The sequence below is a fragment of the Serinus canaria genome, chromosome 2 (genome assembly GCF_022539315.1).
Source record: "Serinus canaria isolate serCan28SL12 chromosome 2, serCan2020, whole genome shotgun sequence".
NCBI lineage: Eukaryota > Metazoa > Chordata > Aves > Passeriformes > Fringillidae > Serinus > Serinus canaria.
Window position 1 is genome coordinate 100695035 of NC_066315.1, and position 21658 is coordinate 100716692.

The following is a 21658-nucleotide window of genomic DNA, read 5'->3' on the forward strand; positions in this document are numbered from 1 at the left end:
AACTTGTACCCCACTTACTAGTTAGCACCTTGCAGCTTTTCCTCATTTTTTCAAGCAGATAAACAGATTTCTGTAGCATTTTAAGATTTTACAGCTATGTTCAGAAGAGTATTTAACTTTGAGAAGAAATTTGCTTTTTCCTCAATAGTTTCAATTTTGAATGAGGTCAGGAAGATATTCCTGTAATAAAAGCAGGAACAACTTCTCCTTCCACAAGTACTTAACGCATTAAAAGTGAAAAAAAAAAGTTACAGGGCAGGAACTACATATTAATTGGCTTCACTGTGCTTGAGTTATTATTTATTCTAAACTGGCACCAGCAGTGATGTGCAGAGGGAAGGAGTCTGCAGTCCACAGAGTCTTTTGTTCACTGCCTGTTTGCCCTGTGCCCCAGGAAATGCCCCCTGGACATTCACACAAGCACAAGGAATAAGTTCGCAATGGTAGCTCACCTACTCATTAAAAATCAGTTCAAAACCAAGGATTTTAAATCTCTTATTCTGAGTAACCAGCTGTCCTGCCCAAGCCTCACTTTTGGAAATAATTTCACAGACATCAGATCTCAAGCATTCTTGAATAATTTACAGCCTAGAGGGTAACAAATCTTTTTCATGAATATCTGTAACCTCATACTAATAAATAATTAACTGTCTGCTCATTAACAGTACTAAGAATAAAAAAAGCATTAAATTTCACAACATGGAGAATTTTTTTCAACTTTTCCATTGAGTCTCCAGGAATGCTAAGGTTTGATGTATCAAGTGTTCCAATACTAAGAAATTCCAACTAATAACATGACCAATAAAATTTATTAAGTATTATATTTACAACTATTTACATATCCCTTCCATAGATTAATATTAAAATAGACAATATACAATTTAAGAATTTTTAATTCAAAGGCATTTTGTTGGAAAAAATAGGCTCTATTACGAGACCACCATATAAGAGCAAAAGGGTTTTTTTTCTTTTACACAAAAATATTTTCAGTATAGGAAGTCACAGGTATGGCATTACAACAGCAGACTAATATGAAGTATGATTCTGTAAATATTACAACAGTTTAGGTATCAGTTATTGAAAGGAAGGAGTTCAGAGTCCTGTGGAGCATGCAATACAGTTCAATCCTCTTACAGTTATGGTGATGAAACAAGCAGCTAAATCAAACGCATGCCATACAAAAAGGAACTGCCAACCAGGAACACACTACACTTAATAAAAACGACAACTTTGGTCCAATAAAACATCAGACAAAACCAGTTTTACAGTTAAAATATCTATTTTATACAGGTTTGAACATTAATTACAAGACTATTTACATTTGCACAATATGTATAAAATAAATTATTTAAAAATGAAGACAATATTACATCTTTTTCCAAAAAGAAATCTGTACAATAATTTACAAAACATAATATAAGATTGATTCTTTTCCTCCAAGTCTTACACTTTCTTCCACAGGCTTTCTCATCATTTTTCTGTGGGAGTTCAACTGTTACTGAAGTTTCATAATACAAAGCTTTATAGCAGATTTTAAGTGTCGTTTGCTTTTTGGTGGATGTTTTAGTTATTAACAGCTTCCAGCGCTGTAAACTCACCAGGTTTTGTCATCTTTTTCAGCAATAAGCCCTAAAGCTACAGGCAATTTCAAAACACAGATAACAGCAGTTACTGGGAATCTGAATTTAAAATCAGCATCCATCTTCTGTGCTTGAGCAAGTGTCTGTGCCACACTTCTCTGTAGGAACACCTGAATTATGGAGAAAGGTAGTATTCCACAGAATTAAGTGCTCTGTCTCAAAAGAAAAAATACCTTTGTGCACCACTGCACCTCAGTCTCCAGCTGTCCACGGGGAGGGACGAGCCAGACGGTGCTGGCTCTCATATGGGAGTCAATTCAAAGTCATCATTAACATCAACAAGAGGAACATAAAACTCCTGAATTTCATAAATGCTGATAGATTTGTACGTAGCAGGATCAAGCTCTTGCAGTTTAAGCTGCCACTCCAGTCTCTGCACCGCGTTCAGCGCTGCTGCTTCGTGCTGTTGCCTCATCAAAAGGCATGTCTGGTTTAAAATCAAGAAAGAAGTTATTGAAGTATTCGAAAAAATATTATTGCAGCAAGTCCGAACACAGGAAATATCTCTAAGAGCCTCTCTGGTGATAGTAAATAATACCCCCGGTATATAATTAGAAATTTGAAGAATATTCCATGACACTACATGGCAACAAAAGTTAGTTTTTTTCTACACTGACAAACTTTCCTTTGTGTTGCCCCCACAGAAGCCAATGATACTGCACACAAATCTACTCTTTATTCATCTCATCTTCATGTTGACATTAATTTTTTTTTTAAAGTGGAAAAACCAAGAAGTGTACCTTTAATTTGTCAAATTTGTCATCAACGTCCTGCAGCCATGACATGAACTGTCTTGCATTAAATCGATCCCTCACCGATGTTTTGCTGTCATCAGTCTGCAAAAAACAAAAATTTATTCAAACCTGATGATTCAATCTGAAACATTAAATACTCTGTGGGACAAACAGTAAACAATCCCACAAACACTGCTTCCTATGGAAAAACAGATTCAAAGTACGAAGTTATATGAAAATATAAATGTTGACTACCACTTCCACTGTGAGCCAGCTGCTCATTAAAAATGGGTATTTTCAGATTTCCACAAGCTGTTTACTGTGCTCTGGTTTTGAAATTTAGAATTGGAGGTTTAAGGATTTACACCTTAAAGTCTTAACTAATAAAAGATCCTTCCACAAAATTACTGTCTTTCTTTTTTCTCTTTAAAATTCAGTATCGAATCAATATCCCTAAGGGAAAAGCAAAATCCTTAATAAAGGAAAAATTAAGCAGCCTCATTTAACTGACTACACAAGTCTTGAAAGCAATTAAAAAATATTTCTGCCATCACAATCCCCAAAAGGAGATTAAAAAATTGAGCAGACCTGTATTACATCCAGCTTAATGAAAAAGTTTTATTTTTAATTCCAACTTTTTCAAAAGGATTTGGAATGTCACATCTGTCCACTGTGAAAAACTAGATATACTCTATGCTTGGTTCTAAAGCCAGACTATGCCAATCTAACATTTAAATGATAACCACTAAATACAAGAAGCTGCTGTTCCTCTTTCGGAGAGAAAAGAAGACACTGCACGTATTTGTACACTGTGGCAGAAGGAACAAAAAGAAGCCCAACCAAATGTGCAAAGATTGACCTTTCTAGACAACAAAATTAGTATTTGCTAATGAGGTAACAGGAAAATTGCAAGATGCATCACAAGACAATGTTTTCTTATGCATCTACATTCTTCCCACTAAAAAAATTTTAATCAAACCAACAAGCTGGTAGTATAAAACTTGGATTTCAATTAAATAAAAATGCATTTCATAATTTGCTGAACATTATATGCAATGTAATTTCCTAAGAAAAATTACCACAGACTGAAACACAAAGTTGTTGGAGCAGTGAGGGGGAAGGAGAGGCATTTTATTACTGTTCTTGTTATTTAGGTGGTAAAAAAAAGGCAGTACTTGGGGGGCACACCTCAGCTTCTCCCCCAACAAAGACTGCTTTTGTTTCATGAAATTCAAATATGGAATCAGCTTACTTAAAACAAATTGTAAAATGTTAACTACAAAAATGCAGTTATGTGCACAACTCACGTATTCCTCATCTCTAAAAGGCTCCAGGCCTATGAATTAGAGCAGAAATAAAGCAAAGGATATTCCAAATTTTGGAAGAGAAAAATTTTTGCCCTATCAGTTAGAAGTACTAAGGAAATGATGCTTTAAAAATTTATCTCTGTGAAGCTTGAAATGAGACAACAATACAGTCTCCATAAACTGCTATCTCCTGCTGAATCACCTTGTAGGGCATAGCTCTAGTTCTTTAAAGACTGGGGAAATATGTAGTAACTGACTGAAGAAACACTGGAAGCTGTAATAATTCTATAAAGGCCTGCACAACTAATGTAAAATCTCCCATATATTGGAAATTCATGTGTTTCATTTTAAAATGCCCAACATCCAATGCACCAACACTTTTATTACACCCGAACATCAACATTTCCTCCTTGCATTATGTGCTTCTCACAGCCACTGTAACAGGTGTCAAATGCTGGTTCTGTGTTTGTTAATTGGAAAAACTGTCCACAAAATACCAACACCACAAGATTATTTTCCTTTAGAGATACAGCTGCAGCCAATTTTGAGTGACAGTCCATACAGCATACACAGATTGTGAAGCACATTTCTTATTTTATATGTTTTAATCAGGACTAAATACTCACACTGAACATGTAAATAACAGGGCACAGGTAAGTCATATGGAGCCTGAAGTAATTTTGAAAAAGGTTATTTCATCATTCAACATTTCACCGTTGGTTATCTGTTTTTTTATGGTACAGTTCTAGTGACTGCCTTGTACAGAGGAGGAAAGTGTAATGTGGACACGTCCACAAAACATCTCCAGAGTTCATAAACCAATTTCATCACTTCACACACTACTGCACTCCAATTATCTGGATTACTGATAGATGTCACGCTGATAATTTCTTTGCTCTTGTTTAAACTATATTTGTAAGCTTCAAAACCATGTTCTGTTTATGACTGAATTTTTTTTTTATAACAAAATCAGCAGAGGAATTTTCTTATTTTATCCATCTCATAATTCCTGGATGTGAAAGAAAACCAGACATGGCAGAAAACAGAAAAAACACATACATACACCCATATCCTCCCATTACTGTACACCCAACTGAGGCCTAATATAAATAACAACCTACAGTGGGCATAATCTTAATTCCAGGCAAATCAATGACAATTTTGCTATGGGAACAGAATTCTCTCTGAATGCTTGAGCCAGGCTAGCAAGACCTTTCTGTCTGAAGCTGTGAAGGACAAATCTTTACCTGAGCATCCAGAGGCACGTTGTACACCTCAGCATCCAGGAGCACAGTGCAGGCACTGAAGGGCAGAGTTTGATTAGCCAAGGTCCTGGCTGCTCGGTAGTGAACACGTAAAACCTCTTGCTCATTAGAGACAATAAGCTTTTCCTAATTAAGATATCAATATACAGATATACATTTAGTAAGTTAAACATTCATAAAAATGTCCACTCATTTAAACATATCCACTAATTTAAACGTATCTTTTCAGGGCTTACACTTTCAAACACTGTGAGAAATGGGCTGCTGAAGGTAGGAGGGGTTGTTCTTCTAATCAAACACGAAATTTCAATTTGATGATGCAAAGAGTATCCCATGGATGTCAGAACTGAAAACACCTTCTCTTCAGCCCCAACCTCCACTAATGGCTGAATGTTTCCACTTACTGAGGCAAGTCCTGGTTAATGAGGGTGGTGAAAGATGAAAGGTAGGAGGAGCATAGGCTTAGGATACACATTTGTGAATGTTAACTGAAAGAATCCTTTTACTTCAGGCACAGTGGCCAAGCAAACTGAAGCAGAAATACATTATTTGCAGGTTAATTTTTTTAAAACAACATGCAGTAACTCCCTAAATTCACATCTGCATAAATATTCTTTCCTAAACCGAGACAAGAAAAACACAACTCATTTGACAAAACTTGACTTACAGTTGTATAAAGTGGATTTCATTTGAAGAACAGCCTATATGAACAAAATAACTAGGAATATGCACAAATTTTTAAGACACAGAAGGATGTTTGTATGTGTTTACTGCTCTACCATGAAATGGCTCTAATTTTTATCAAAATAAAAGAAGATGCATTATAATATTAGAATTTTTTTCCTGTTTTTCAGAAAACAGGAAAAGGACCTTTCCTTTGGTTAGAATCACAGAGTCTGTGCTGGAATGGACCTTACAGATTATCTATCTACAACCCCCCAGCTGTGGGCAAGAACACCCTCCACTAGGCCAGTTTGGTCAGGGCTCCACACAGCCTGGCATTGAACACTGCCTGGGATGTGGCATCCACAGCTTCTCTGGGCAACATGTTCCAGTGCCTCACCACCTCACAATAAAGAATTTCTTCTTAATATCTGATGTACATTTCTCTTCTTTTGGTCTACAACTGTACCTCCCTTTGTCTTATCACTATTTGCCTGTGTTAAAAGTCACTTTTCCTCTTTTATATAAGCCCCTTAAATACTGAAATGCCCCAATGAACTCTCCCTGGAGCCTTCTCTTCCCAAGGCTGAACAGCCCCAGCTTTTTCAGTCCGATCTCCACAAGAGAGGTGCTCCAGCCCTCTCATCAGTTTCCTGGCCCTGCTCTGGACTCACTCCAACAGGTCTATGTCCTCCTCCTGCTGGGGACCTCAGGGCTGGATGTAGCACTCTAAGGGGGGATGTCTCACCAGAGCAGAGCAGAGGGACAGAATCCCCTCCCTTGCCCCTCCTGACCACAATATTTTTAGTTCTTTTCACTCAGAACTTGAACCATGTTTACAATTTCTGTGCTGCTTATTTTATACTCTTCACTGAAATACTAATTTCAAGTAAAATCCCTCCCTCAGCTGGGTTTGTTAAGTCATGTTGAAATTGTCAATTGAAAAAGTATCACATTGGGTTTGATGTAGCAGCTCCTTGTATAACTATGTGGAAATCCTCAGGATGTATCCATGTCGGAAAGGGGCCCTGCCTGTGCCCACAGGCTATCTGGCTCATGACACTGGCATCTAAAGCTAGGTTACCAAGGAAAAAGGGCAACCTAAAACTAGGTTTTCTTCAGTCAATTTGGTTCTGAAGTCTACAACCATAAGCTTTCAAAGCTACGGTGTGAAGCGAAGCTTCCTTCCCATTGCCTCTAGGATAAATCTGGGACACAGCTCAGAGCAATTAACAGGAAAAAGCTGTTGTCTTACCAACTTGAAGGTTCTGCAAACAGCTGTTCAAACCCTTTCCCTCCCTCCCGCTTCGAAGTTTCTCCAATTAATAAATTTGGATAGAAAGAAGATTGCTTCTAAACATTGTTCATTGAAAAGGCAAAAAATCCTAAAGCTTAAATCCAGGACATAACAAATCAATTAGTCTCACCCTTTCAATACTGTGCTGTAAACGTAGCTTCATCCTTACGACCTCCTGTTGTTTAAATAGTTCCTTAAGGGGGTCCGACAGTGATGGAGGGGGTGTAATCTGTGGAAAAAGTTTTACAAATAATATAGTGAATGTGCATTTCACATATTTAGCATTGCTTATGTGATGTATTAAAATAAAAACCCCAAGAAACAATAAGGCATTTTAAAGAAAAATAATTTTATTTTTTACTTTCCATTAATTATGTGAATTCAATGTGTTTGCAGTGTTTGCAGAAAAAGGTTTTAAGGATTCCATACCATAAAATTAATAAACCCAGGTGAAAACAACTTTTCAAGCTGTTTAGAGCTTTTGATCAGTCATTATCAGCATTCCTTAGCTGTTCTTTTTAAAAGGCTATACTGTAGAATATAGAAGGAATACAACTTGCTTCCTATTCTGAAGATTCTTTAAAGCACAGCTGTTCATTTTGAGAAGATAAAACCTCCCTAGCAAAATGCAAGAAAAAAGTAAAAAAAAGATAAGTAGTGCTAAAAAACCCCAAACCACTTGATATATTCATACAACAACAACCAGCATTTTATACTGCACAAAAGATAACCAACCATACTCCTAATCTTGCAATCACACAGAACACAAGAAAGCACAAAAAGTAGTCTAGAGACCCAGACAGTAGCTTGAAAAAGTGATTCTTCCTGTCAGTTATTTAAAAAAGTTTTTTTAAAAACTTCTTCCTTAAAAATAAAATAATTTTAAAAAATCAAATAGACTTGAGTGACATATCAATACTGTTACGGATTTGCTATACTAGAAGCATTTTGCATCTTCAGTCAATTACAGTAAACAGCCAGAATTACTGTCTGGTCTGAGCTGTATGAAAAACACTGACAAGGCACCTGGAGCCCTCCTGGCAACTGCAGAAATCAGATGCTTTTTCAGAAGTAACTAACAAACTTCTTGGGAGTTTTAAGGCTCCACCTAAAGTTCACTTTCCTTTATGCCAGTTCTATCTCACAGTTCAGCATGGCTTTTAACACCTGACAGATGTAAGAGCACTGATACTGCTTTGAAAGACCCATTCAAACTACATGAAACACTGCCTACTACCACTGATATTCAAGAACCACAGCTCAAATACATACCTGCAGCAACTATACCCTGCCTCATACCCTAACACAAGCAGAAAGACAAATAACTCTTTTCAATAAAATAGATCCTTCAACTGTCAAGAAGTAATAAATCCATGATGGAAATACAGACACACTGTAGGTTAAACTAGATTATTAGTATGAATCTTGCACCTATACATTCCAGCAATGAAGTGATTTATCTACCAGAAATGCCTGAATTAGTATTATATTGGAACATTATTTCAGGACAATTTTTTCCCCAATTGGAAGTTAGCCAATGTCTCTGGAATTAATAGCACATAATCTGAATAACTGATTGCAGTTCATTCCTTAAATTATTATACTGTATAAAATGACATTAAACTCCTTCACATTTCAAAGTACAGAACAAGATACACTTCATTTTTCTTAGTGAAAACAGTTTGGTTTTCAAACCAGTAATGTTTATGGCATATGCCATTTTGTGTAAAACAGCAGTATTAAAAACAAATACACGCCCTATAGTCCAATTTTTCCTGAAGACTTTACATTCATGGTACAGTACAATAGTGCTGTCACAGTCTTTCAATAAAATAAGACAAGATGCTTGTAAATAATATCAAGCTTTAATTTTAATAAACCCAAAAACACATCTCCCAAAATCTCCATTATTTTGCTTACAGAAAAGCACAGAGTATCTAAAAAAACTTTGGATTTACACACCTGGATTATCCAGAAATAAACATTTCAGAGCTGGCAAGCATCTGTATCACTTGAACAATTTCTCACAGAATGGTCTGGGTAAGAAGAGACCTCAGGGGTCATCGAGTTCCAAGCCCCCTGCCATGTGCAGGGATGCCACCCACTAGACCAGGTTACTCAAGGCCCCATCCAATCTGGCACTGAAGACTTCCAGGGATGAGGCATCCACAGTTTCTCTTGGCAACCTGCTCCAGTGTCTCACCACTCTCACAGCAAAGAATTTTTTCCTACTACCTAATCTAAACCTGCCCTCTCTCAGCTTGAAGCCATTCACCCTTGTAAAGTCACTACATTTCAAATATTTTAAAATATTATTCCCTTAAATTTACAGACAGTTTAATTGTGCAACAGAAATAAGAATCAACGCCATAGAAATAACCTGACAAGGAGCTGATCATCCTGACAGCAGAGCTGAGTGGACTTTAATTTAAACATGTAGAGCTCTGTTTCAGCAGATTGTGCTCAGCCCTGAACACAGATAATGTTCACACTTGTGTGACACTGACAGGTCTCCGTGACCCCAGAGATCCCTACTGCCACTGGATACATTCATAACCTCCCCTTCCGCCCAGCCCAGCACCACCTGCCAAAATGTACAGCTAAATATGAGGTTTGGTTACAGTCATTTATGGAATTATCTGGTTTTTCCTCTCTTCTTGGAAACTTGGGAAGAGTGATCCTCAGATCCTTAGGAGTCTGAACACAGGATTGGGGCAGTTAAACACCACCTGCTGGAAATCCCAGCTTGTGAACCAGCACTGGATTCAGACAAAGGAAATTGGTTTCTTTGAGACCAAAAAGTCTGACTTAAAGGCTGTGAGGGAGAAACAGCCAGAGGAGCCTCTTGGACCCTCTAGTCAAAGAAACTATTACTAAAGAGAACACAAAAAAATGTGCAGGGAAAATACAAACAAGTAAGTTGGACTTGCAAGAACAGAGCATGAAACTGAACACCACAAAAAAAAGGTGTTCTCTGTTTTTGCACAACCAAAGTATCAAACTATTTTAAGGGCCCACACTCCATACAGAAGAGAGGGAAACAAAGGGGCCCTGCCTGCTTCAGAGAATTCTCTTTTCCCAGTCTGAGAAATGACCCAGAAAAGCCAGACAGATCTTGGCCTTGTGCCTCTGCTCCACCTCACTTGCAGCCAGCCATTAGAGCAGGTCTGATTGGCCAGAGCTCATGTTCAAGGCATGCCTTTCCCATCTCCAACACATCAAAATCCATCAGCAACTTTCCTGCAGGCCTTGCATTCTTCAAAACAACTACAACTACAGCATCAACTCTTCACTCTATAAACCTTCAATCCCCATTTTGCCTGCTACAAACCTTCTCTCTTCTATGCCATCCAAACAACTGGCCTGCTCCAATGCCCTATTTCATGCATTTTGAAAACAAGTTTCTGGTAACACCCCTAAAACTAGATCTTACTACCTGAGTTTCTACAGCAATGCCAGGGAGACCGGACAGAATCCCCTTTACTACAAACACATCTGCTAGATAGCCACTGGAGATTGGCAGTGAATCATCCTGGCACCTCCTCTCAGGAGACAATACAGATAAAGATGACTGAACCCTGAAGAACTTGGAACAATCTGAAAGGCAACAGAGCCAAGTACAATTTAAATTTCTCTGTTAGACAATTCAGATTTGTTTCCTTCTATTTTGAACTGACCTGATGTCTCCTACCTTATGTTTTGTATTTGTACTGGTGAGAGGGAAGCCATAATTCATACACGAATATCCTCACAGCCTTAGATGATCCAGGCTGTAAATTACAATATATAAACAAGGCTGTGGAAACAAGGTTTTAGCACACCATCTCCTGGTTCCCACCTACAGCATGTCTGAAGTTCATCAGATAAACTACAGTGCATCATTAAAATTCCAATGCAGACAACAGTAAACACAGTGTCCCATACACCAACCATTACCGAGTCTCAGAGTGTCAGAGCTAAATATATGGTCTCCACACAGAGCTACACAAAGGATATCTGTAACACAGGAATAATTAAAGAAAGAGTATCTACTTTCTCTTTATGTAAATTGATGAGGCAAAAATTTGGTTAACAGAGAATCATTAGAGAATTGAAGGAAAAAAACTGCAAAACAAACATGACAGAAAGGTCTTTTTACAGTGGCTTATTAAATTCTGCATTATAGGCATAACAATACACTATTAATATTTCAGAGAGACTAAGCCTAGTCTTTATTTTCACTTTGTTGGACAATGTGAACAAGAAACAAACACTCATTTCTGAGAATGAAATGATCCTTGGTTTAGCAATTCTCCTGTTTATGGTATTTGTAACAGGAATTATCAGGACTGTGATTTTCAGTGGTGACAAAATATAATCATTACTACAGTGTGTACACAATCAAATTCTGCCAATAAGTTGAATCTGAAATATTACTAACTTTTTAAACAATATTTTTTTTCTGAAAGGAAACCTGAGAAGTTTTATCAAAATTGTACATTTACATAAGTGACAGTAATTAAAGCACTTAGCTGCATTGGAGATTTTTCAGAAAAACAAAACTGAATTGCTTAGAGTATCTTCTTATTTAGAGCAATACTCATGCTTTTTCTTACATTTTAATTCTAATGAAAATAATCACCAATTTCCTAATAATTTATTTTGGCTTCTCAAAATTTATCTTCTTCCTTTTTGCTTCCAGGAACTTGAAATAAAAAGTTCCATCTGTTCTCTCTACATCTGTAGAATATTACCAGAAGCATCAAAGTATATACAAAACAATTAACTGTTTAAAACATCATTACCATCAGAACATGTATGTGTAAGGAAGCAAACCAGAAATCTAAATGAGACAAAAATCAGTAACTGTAATCCTTCAATTACATACTTACATTTTTATCTACTTTTTAAAAAGAGACTTTTCTTTTCAATGATTAATTAAAAGCCATTGAGAATAGGAAGCACACATCCATCTCTGGTATTTCCTGAACCTGTTACCTGAGATTTTGCTCTCCAATAAGTAAATTTATTTTCATTAACTGCAGAGTTCCTATTATACACAGCAACAGAGACAGGAAGTAATTATAAGGCAGTGCTTTAATATCAAAAACTCTGCCCTCCTTATGGTGTCTACACACACACTGCCATTTATGATAGGGAATTGAATTCTACTGCTCAGGTAGGAGATGGGCCAAGGAAAAATATGCTTCCATGCTTCTCTACTTTCCACTTATCCCAAACTAAGCACTGAAGTGTGATCCCAAAGCAGTAAGCTGTAGCTTGGAAACAGTATGTACTTGACTAGCAGCAGCTTAAAAAACAAAAGAAATCTGTGCCTCCAGTGATAAAGATGTTACAGAAGCTGCAACAGCTACTGAGAAAGATTTGCAAACTTGGGAAGGCTGAAAGCCTGGTACATCGTGGTGAAGCTTACAATACACCCTGGTTCACCTACAGACCTTGCAAAAGGTCTTACCCACATCCTTCCTCAGACTGTAACTGGCCTACTAATTCCCAAAAAATGAGAACAAACAACTTGTGTAGGGAATTAAGACTAGCTGCATAATGAAGAAAACATTTTAAAATTTACACATTAAACTTCTATTCATTGCTTCATCAAAAAAATCCACAACTCTACTGGAAAAAGCTAAAGCTTTTTATTCTCAAGTAAGGGTGAGTTACCTTAGATGAGCTGACATAATAACTTAACCATTCAAAAATGGAGGGCTTAGACCTAGACAAGTGTCTCTGAACTACAGATGTTCTTCAATAAAAAGGAAAAAAACCCTTGACATTATTTAATAAAATTATGAACACTTTAGATTGATGGATTACAAAAGCCAGGACAGAGCAGATTACATCTGCTGCTTTTGAGATAGCTGGCAGGCAGTCTCCTGCTTAAAATATTTGGAAACAGACTTGGTATTTTGAAGCACTGCACATCCACCCCCCTCCAAACGAAACAGCTTTGACTAATTAGTTTTAACGGAATTATTGACAGCAGAAATTCAGAGACGCTCTCAATAATTTACTTCACTTCTGAAAGAGTCGGCTTTACATACTTTGAAATATAGTATTTGTCTGTGTGCCCTTGACAGGTGTCATACATGGTTTGTCTTACAGTGACTGTGAAACCACTGTTTGTATTTCCAGTGAATGGGGCTTTTACATATGATGCTATTAATCAATATTAGTTTGACATATGTCAACTTACTGCTTCCAGCAGAATATTCAGAAGCAAGCTAGGAAGAATATGGAAGTTAAAAACATAAAACCAAAACATGCCTTTCATTGCACTGCATATTGAAAGACCACGTTACTTACAGTTGGGATGCATATCTTGCTCAGGGGATTGCCATCCAGCAGGTAGGAGCCATTGAAGGTCACGTATTCATCGTAATATTGAGGTGCCTGAGGAATAACGCTGCACAGCAATTTACGCTTCTCTTCTATTTTCTTCCTTATGTGCAAGTATTCAAAATAGGGGTTTGCTCTCTCAGAACTGTATGGCTGAATCTCTTCAAGTTTCAAAGAATCAACAATAGCTGCCAGTGACTGCTGGGTTTTCTCCTTGGCCTGCAGCAAAGAAGGGTTCGCTTGCACAGGCTGAGGCACGCGTGACACCTTCCTTTTACGTGGATGATGTACCTGGGCATCATCATCTTCAGTTAATCTAATTCTTGCTTTCATAGATGCTGATGATTCAGACTCTTTTTCTGATGTTTGTGTACAGCCAAGGGGATTCTGCTTGCCCTGGTTAGCAAGCAAATTTGCTCTGTTCCTCGTGATTCTTTGAGGTACTTCTTGCTGTTCCATCTTCTGATCCTCAGCAACTTCTTCTTCTGCTTTAACTACTTGGCTGTATTTATGCACCTCTTCCTGTGTAATCTGTTGTGAACTATTTTCCAAACTGCATATAGAGGAGTACTGTGGTGGATCATCTGCCAACATGTTTTCTCTGTCTGCAGTGCAGGGGCTTTTATTAACCAATTCATTTGTAATTCCCTTTGACATTCCTGAACTTAGTTCACAGAGATCACCATTGGCTTTACTATCAACAACATGCACAGAGACCAACTTTTCCTGTTGGTCTTTTTCATTTCTAATATCTGAAGTATCTGCTGTGCTACCATCCACTTCACTCAGAGCATTCTTACAAACAACTTTACTGAATGAGTAGGAATTCACGTTTAACTGTGAACTGCTATCACTTTCAGGAGTATCCTTCTCTAATGGTACCATTGGTAAATCATTCACCTTTTCATAGCCCTGTGAAACATCTTTTGCAGAGGTCTCAGAATATACAGCCATGGGTGCATCAGTCTTCCTAAAGTTTGAAGGGAAGAAAGTGTTTTCCAGCTCTCTGGTACTAGCAGCATCTGTTTCCAAAGCAGAAGCTGCCGTCTGAACTAGATTTTGCTGCTGTACTAATGATGAATCTTGGCTAATAATGCCTGGTAAAGAAACATGTTTTGACACAACTGGAAGTGGCTGGATAGGCAAAGAACAAGGCGACTGTGAAGGCAAAATTGATGCAGATTCTTGAGAACTAGAATTTCCCTTAATTTCAGTGTGCTGAGGCAAAAATTCAGATACTTGTTGCTCTTTTAATGTCCTGCTCTCAGAATTATGCACTGCTGTAATGCTTTTTGCATCTTGCTCTGGTACACCACAGCCTGAGCTGTTAAAGTCATTGTTTGATGAGTTAAGTCTGTCAAAAGGCACATCCCACTGTTTGGTTTGCTGAGTCACACCACTTTGACTACATGGTTCTAAATGCACGTTAGAGTCTTCTGAAGGGCTCATCTGAGCAATATCTTTAATGGTACTTGTCCCCATTGTTGCCTGCTTGTTGCTAACAGGTCTGTTTGGAGATGATGTGAAGTTTGACTGCTGAACAGCCACACTGCTTTGAAAATCTCTTTCAAGCATGCTGCACAGTAGCTCTGGTTTAGGAGAAGTGCTATTGTAACTCTGAACTGACGGCATAGCGTTCTGGTTGTTTTCTTCTGATGTTCGAGGCTGTTTGCTGTGCTCAGAAACTGCAGCAGGCATGCTGCATCTTCGAACCTCTATAACAGGCCTACACTCATTTAAAACCAACTTAACATCTTCAGCAGATGCTGATCTAACATACATTTGTGGGAGCCTGTTTGTGAAAGGCGGCTTAATGCGATCTGGCAACTCAGCAAGAACATCAGCCTCTTTTTCCACAAGGGCTGGTGATTTGGCACTTGCCAAAAACGGTGACTGTGAAAAAGACATCTGGGAATCAGAACCTTCTGGCATAAAATCAGAATCATATTCGATTACAGGCCTTGGAGTAGTTACTGTGGTATGGCAAGAATCCTCAGAGCTCGCAACAGAAACCATGGACACTGACCTGGAGCTCAGCCCCATCTTTTCACTTTCTGATTTGGGGGATCTATTAAAATTATCTAAAGCCAATGAAGCCTTTGCAACATTGACACTTCTCGTATCTACCGACTGTGATCTATTACTTGTAGCATCCTTCTGCTGTTTTTCCTTCATACAGACATCTGGCAACTCTGAACTTTTTGAACGAATCAGTTCTTTGCTTTTTACTTCAGCTAATGAGTGTTTGGGTTTTTCCTTCATTTTGTTATGTTCTGAACAAGTGCGGTTTCTCAAACGTTCTTTCTCTTTCTGTTTTATTTTTTCTTTATGCTTTCTATGCCACTGCTCTATTTCCAGATCTTTAAGGCTAAGCATTCTTTCAAAACTAGTTTGCATTAAGTCATCATTGACTAATCTTTTCTCTTTAGGCCGAGCATCCTTCGATGCAGGAGCTGGTTTAGGCTTAAGTTTCTCATGCTCAAATTTTAGTTTCAGCAAACTACTTTGATGCAGTTTATCTTTATGCTTGTCCCTCTCTTTATATCTGTCTATATCTTTATCTTTTTTATCTTTCTCTCTACCATCTGGAGTTTTCAACAAATCATCTTTTGGTTTTTCTTTCAAAGATGACAGTTTGTCATGAACCGTTTTATTACTTTCAGTAATAGTGCACCTCCTTTCCTCTTGCATATGTTTTGAGCTTGCTAATGATGAGGTCTCCTTGTCTTTGGATTTGTCTTTTTTTTCAAATTCCTTCTCTTTAGTTCTACTTTTTTCTGATTTAGTATATTCATATTCTTTTTCAGACTGTTTGACTTTTCTTTCAGTACAGTGTTTTTCTTTGCTTTCAGCCCAATGTCTGTCTTTATCAGCCTTTTCTTTATCATGCTTCTTATCAGTTTTTTCTTTATTTCTTTCCTTGTCATCAACTTTTTTAAGAGCACCCATGCTTTTTACCTTATCATTTTCCTTATGGCACCTTTCTGCTTGCTGAAAACTGGACCTGTCCTTTACTTTCTCTGCATTTTCATTTACTTCTGCTTTATCTTTCTCCATTTTGTATTCATGCTTTAACTTTTTCTCTTTTTCTACATGTTTTCTTTCTATCTTTTCAAAATCTTTTTCTTTGACTGAGAACCGCTTTTCTGCCTTCTCTTTAGTTTCCTTTAAATTCTTTTCCTGCTTTTCAGTATCTGTTTCTCTTTCTACTATATGAACGCTGGCTGCCTCATCTTTAACACCAAAACAGAACAATTCAATTTCTTTATCTGCAAGGATAACTTCTTTTTCTTCTTTTGTATCTTTTATTTTTTCATCCTTGAGAAACTTCTCATTTTCCTTTTTGCTCTTCTCTTTTTCTCTCTCATCTTTAATACTTCTCTCTTTCTGGAACTGTCTCTCCTTAACTAACTTATCTTCTTTTGCCACAGTTTTTTCTAGCTTTGATTTTCTGTCTGAAGAAAGAGATTCATGTTCCGTATTTATTGGTGTATCATCATTTTCATCACTTTTGAAAAAGTTCTCTTTCCAAAATTCTCTGTCAAACTCAATACTTCTTTGAACCTCTTTAACATTATCTTTATGTTTGTGTTTTTCTCTCTCCCCATCCTGTTCCTTTTTGTGCTTTTCCTTTTCTCTTTCTTTGTGCTTTAATTTATGCTTTTTAAGTGTTTTACCTTCCTTGTCAATTTTTCTCAAAGTATATTCTGAATTCTCCAATGTTGAGCTATTATCTTCCTCTTTAATTTTAGGACTAGATTTTTCACCAAATTCCAAGTGAAAATCCTTTTGATGATGCTTGCTTTTTTCTTTGTGCTTGCAAGATTTGCCACTAGAACTTTCTACTAGATAATCAGAATCCGTGTTGTGATCACACCGAACTAATTCGGACTGCAATGTTATTTCAGAACCTCCTGGTGATAAGCAAGTTTTGGTGTTTTCTTGCTTTAATGGTGTTGACTGCTTTTCACTTAACCCACAGGGATGCTTTGGAGATTTTCCAGCAGTGATATGAAACAGATGTAAAGAAGAATCTTCTTTTGAGGTGAAAGACTTCTTAAAGGTTTCTTCCTCTCTAGCTTTATCTAAAGAATCTAACCCAGAAGTAGCTATATTTGTTACTCTAGCATTTTCTTTTTCTTGCTTTACTTCTTGATTCTCTTTATTTTTGCTTTGATTTTTTACTTTCCTTTTAACTTTGCCCTTTTGCTTGTGCTCGTTTGTAACTATATATTCTTTCTTCACTCTGGCATCAGAATTTGATGTCTCTGAAACAGAGCAAGGAGAGACCATTTTCTTGTCCTGAATTATTTCTTCATCTGAACTTTCAGAACTTGAATACAGAACTCTAGAGGGTTTCTGCTTTTTGTTTTTGAATGATTTTGAAAAGACAACCTTTTCTTGTTTCACAAATAAGCTGGTCTTTTCAACTTCAGTCTCATCTTCTTTCCTTGGGTCTTTTCTAAGAATATGTTTGTCATCAATCATTTTTTTCATTTCGTCTTCATCATCATCTTTGAACTCATACTCATCTAGAGCAGATGGAAGTGGTGCCTTGCTAGGGACCGTTTGTTTGCTGTTGTTGGCTACTGAGTCCTTTTCTGCTTCTGAATCAACATTCCCATCTACACTGGAAGGATTTACAGATGGAGCTTCTTCAGAATCTAGAGCAAGGAAAGTGAAAATGAATTGAATACTGATAGAACACTTGTCACACTTCAGGACAAAAGAGTTCAGTTCAGCAGTCACATCTTTACAATGAAAATAATAAAACCTATCTTAAACACACAGCAAAACTTCTCACTAGAATTAAGCTTTTTAAGAGAAAACAAAAGGTCATGAAATCAAAGTTCTCCCCTCCTTTTACAGCTCTCACTTAGGCATGTAAAAATACTAAATAACATTTATATCTAATAAAAGAAATGCAGTTTAAATTTTGAAAACCTCACCCACTGTGCATAATTCCTGTATAACCCGACTCTTTCTAAAGGACAATACCCTGCATAGACTGTTGAGGAAACAGTTGCTGCTAAATAGTAACAAGTTTCTATTACACAAATGTTAAAATATTTGTCTTAAGATCAATGTTTTCACTAGGCTGAAGTTGATTCTGTGAAGTGATGCCACAGCTGTACCTTAGAACAGAAGGACCACACACTGTATTTCAGGTTATTCTAATGCCAAGAAAGTTAACACTACATCAGAACATAGGCCAATAGGACTTTTTTTCCTAGAAGTATTTTGAAACTTTGACTAGAAAACATTCCTAGAGGGTTGCATTTTATGTATTTGTCTGGGAAAGAGAAACCAACTTTTACAAATCATGTGACATGATGTTCTTCTTCATGTGGTTTTCACAGACCACAGAATGGTCGAGGTTGGAAGACACCTTTGGAGACCATCTTGTTCAACCCACCCTGCTCATGCAGGGACACCCACGACAATGCCCAGAAAGCTTTTGAATTATCTCCAAGGACAGAGACTACACCGCCTCCCTGGACAACCTGTGCCACTGCTTGGTCATCCTCACAGAGAAAAAAATGTTTCCTGCTGCTCAGAGGGAACTTCCTGTGTTTCATTGTGTGCGCAATGCCTCTGGTCCTGCCACTGTGCACAAATGACAAGAGCCCAGCTCTGTCCTCTTCGCAACCTCCCCTCAGATATTTTTAATGCATCAACAAGATTCCCCTGAGCCTTTGCTTTTCCAGGCTGTCATGTTCCTGGCCCTTCCCTGGACTCCCTCCATGGTGTCAATGTCACTCCTGTACTGGGGAGCCCAGAACTGGACCCAGCACTGCAGCTGTGGGCTCACCAGTGCTGAGCAGAGGGGGAGGATCACCTCCCTCAACCAGCTGGCAACATTCCTCCTACTGCAGCCTGGGACACCATTGGCCTTCTTTGCAGCAAGGGCACATTGCTGGCTCATGGTCAAGCTGATGTTGCTCAGCATGAGCCAGGGCCTTTTCTGCAAAGCTGCTTTCCCAGCTGGTCAGATCCCAACCTGCACTGCGGCTTGGATGTTTGTTCCTCCCCAGCAGCAGGACTTTGCACTTCCCCTTGCTGAACTACATGAGATTCCCACGAGCCCATTTCTCCAACACGTTAAGATTCCTCTGGATGGCAGCACAACTCTCTGATGCACCACCCACTCCTCCTCAGAATCCCCAATTCTGTGTCATTAGGAAACTTCCTGATGGAACACTCTACCCCAACCATTAATGAAGGTGTTAAACAGGAGTGGACACAGTACTGATCCAAAGTACAGAGGCAGTTACTGGCCTCCAAATAAACTTTGTGCCACTAATCACCACCATTCTGGCTTAGATGTTCAGCCAGTTTTCAATCCACCTCATTTCTTTTACCTAAAAGATTCTGAATTGTCGAATATTCTGTAAAAGCCAAATGAAAAGTTCCTGTCTGGCACTCAAGTAAGTTACTCATGATCAAGAATCTTTTGCTTCTGAGGAGGCAACAATTCTTTCTGTGCTCCAAGAAGTGTTACATACTCCTCAATCTGCAGAAACACAGGAGGGACCAAGAATTACTGCCTCCACTTCAGCAACTTACTTACCTGATCACCCACAGAAACCAGCTGTTCCACCCACTGGCAGGAACTTTTCTACACTGAGTAACTATATTACACCCATGTGAAACACTTACTCCTGATTAATCTACTCAAGATGGGAAGTATGTGACTTTCGGGATATTTTTCACCATGAAACAAACCATCTCAGAAAGACACTGTATCATAACCAATATGGTATTTTTCTCTATATCTTTCTCTGGTAAAATCATCATTCTGATATTGAGTTAATCTGCAAAGTGGCAAAGTGGGAATGGCTAATTAAAGACAGAGAAAAAAAAAAAAAAAAAAAAAAAAAAAAGAGAATGCACATTTCAGAAAATTCAATTGAGAAATTTAACAAACTACCTTTAAAAATATAAGTGAAAGACAACCTTAGCAATATCAATTGTTACCTGCAGCAAGCCTTAATAGCTAACACTATACAAAAGATTAAGGCCACTTAAACTTAGGTGAAATGATGAATTACATATGCAATTAAATAGCTACTTTTACCTGAGCAACTGTCCTCATCATCAGAGATGGGCACCTCTCTTTTCAATAGCATTTCCAATTCTTCAGTTTCAGCAACATCAACAGGTCTTTCCCCATGCTTATTGGCTTGAAATGGATTTCCACCATGTCGAAGCAACAGCTTCACAATCTGCAGCATTAAATAAATTAAGTTTGAGGTTATCCACAACATGTTACTTGACCAGCATAAAAATCCTCTGTTGCACATGAAATGTGAGTAACACGATATGTGATTCAAAGTCCTGTCTATGACACTGACACTGGAAAGAAAGACTTCAGCAACTAAAATGCAAAGTCCAGGTAGTGCATAGAGTCTGCTCTGTAAAGGAGGTGAAGGGGAAGACTAGAGACAGCTGCCCTCTGTTACACAGCATCAATATAAAAAAAAGAAAGAGGGGCCTTTGTTCTTGCTGTTCTAGCATTTCTTCACACAGTTTATCTGGTTCCCCACCTACCAGGCTCTTTACTCCTCTGCACTTGATTCACCCTCTTGCTCCAAATTTTATTCCACTTCAATAAGGAACAGATGAACTTTTACAAATCACAGTACTACTGGTTTCCCCAGCAGTTCCAAAAAGCCCTGAGAAAGATCCAAGTTTCTTACTGGAGGAACAAAGCACCCCATCTGCAACTAAATGCAATAAATCAAAATCATCAACTTCTCCATCATCAAAGGGAACAATTTGTTAATATTACAGTGAATCCAAGGCCACTGCATTAGCACAGTGTCCAGTATTCATTACTTTTTTTTCCTATATATAAAGAATGTGGAAATTCAGCAGACAGTGATACCTTAACAGGAAGCTTCAGAATTATTCTGGTACATAATGTCAGTGAGATGGCCACAGGCACCTGTACTGATACCAGATAAGCAAGCAGTCCAATTCTCCCAGACTCTACTACAACTCTATAAAGCTTGATCTAAAGACCCAAGATCTTTGTTTACACACCTATAAAAAGCAGTTATTAAACAGCTAATAAAAAAATTCCCAACAGATTATAATAATTAATTTCTCTAGCTTTTCCAGAAAAATCTTTCAAAATCAATGTCTTGTTTGGAAGGTGTACTTGATTTAAGGATGTATTCTATCTTTTGCTTTATACCACAGACTGCATACACAGTAATGAAATAAAGGAGATGTAAAGGGAAAGCAGGGTCATTTCTACATCTTATTTGCAGAAAGCAAGAACAAATTTGAAAGTTAATATAAAGTACCAACAGAGCTCCATTACCTTCTCCACAAAGTGCTGACTGGTAAATTAAAAAATATAAAAAATAATAGGAATATATATATATATATATATATATATATATACATA

General features: G+C 37.7%; 1 protein-coding gene across 2 annotated transcripts in view; it reads right to left on the reverse strand.

Annotated features, from left to right (window-relative positions):
• Nucleotides 1–790: 790 nt before the first annotated feature.
• ANKRD12 (ankyrin repeat domain 12) overlaps nt 791–21658 on the reverse strand; it is a 59237-nt gene continuing 38369 nt past the window's right edge. For both annotated transcript variants that reach the window (XM_009102100.4, XM_030229238.2), the window contains 6 exons: nt 20321–20468; nt 13210–17906; nt 7037–7135; nt 4929–5072; nt 2381–2476; nt 791–2067 (listed from right to left, as the gene is read on the reverse strand). In XM_009102100.4, coding sequence (XP_009100348.3) covers nt 1882–2067; nt 2381–2476; nt 4929–5072; nt 7037–7135; nt 13210–17906; nt 20321–20468 — 5370 coding nt within the window. In that variant the 3' untranslated portion in view covers nt 791–1881. The remainder of the gene's footprint in view (nt 2068–2380; nt 2477–4928; nt 5073–7036; nt 7136–13209; nt 17907–20320; nt 20469–21658) is intronic.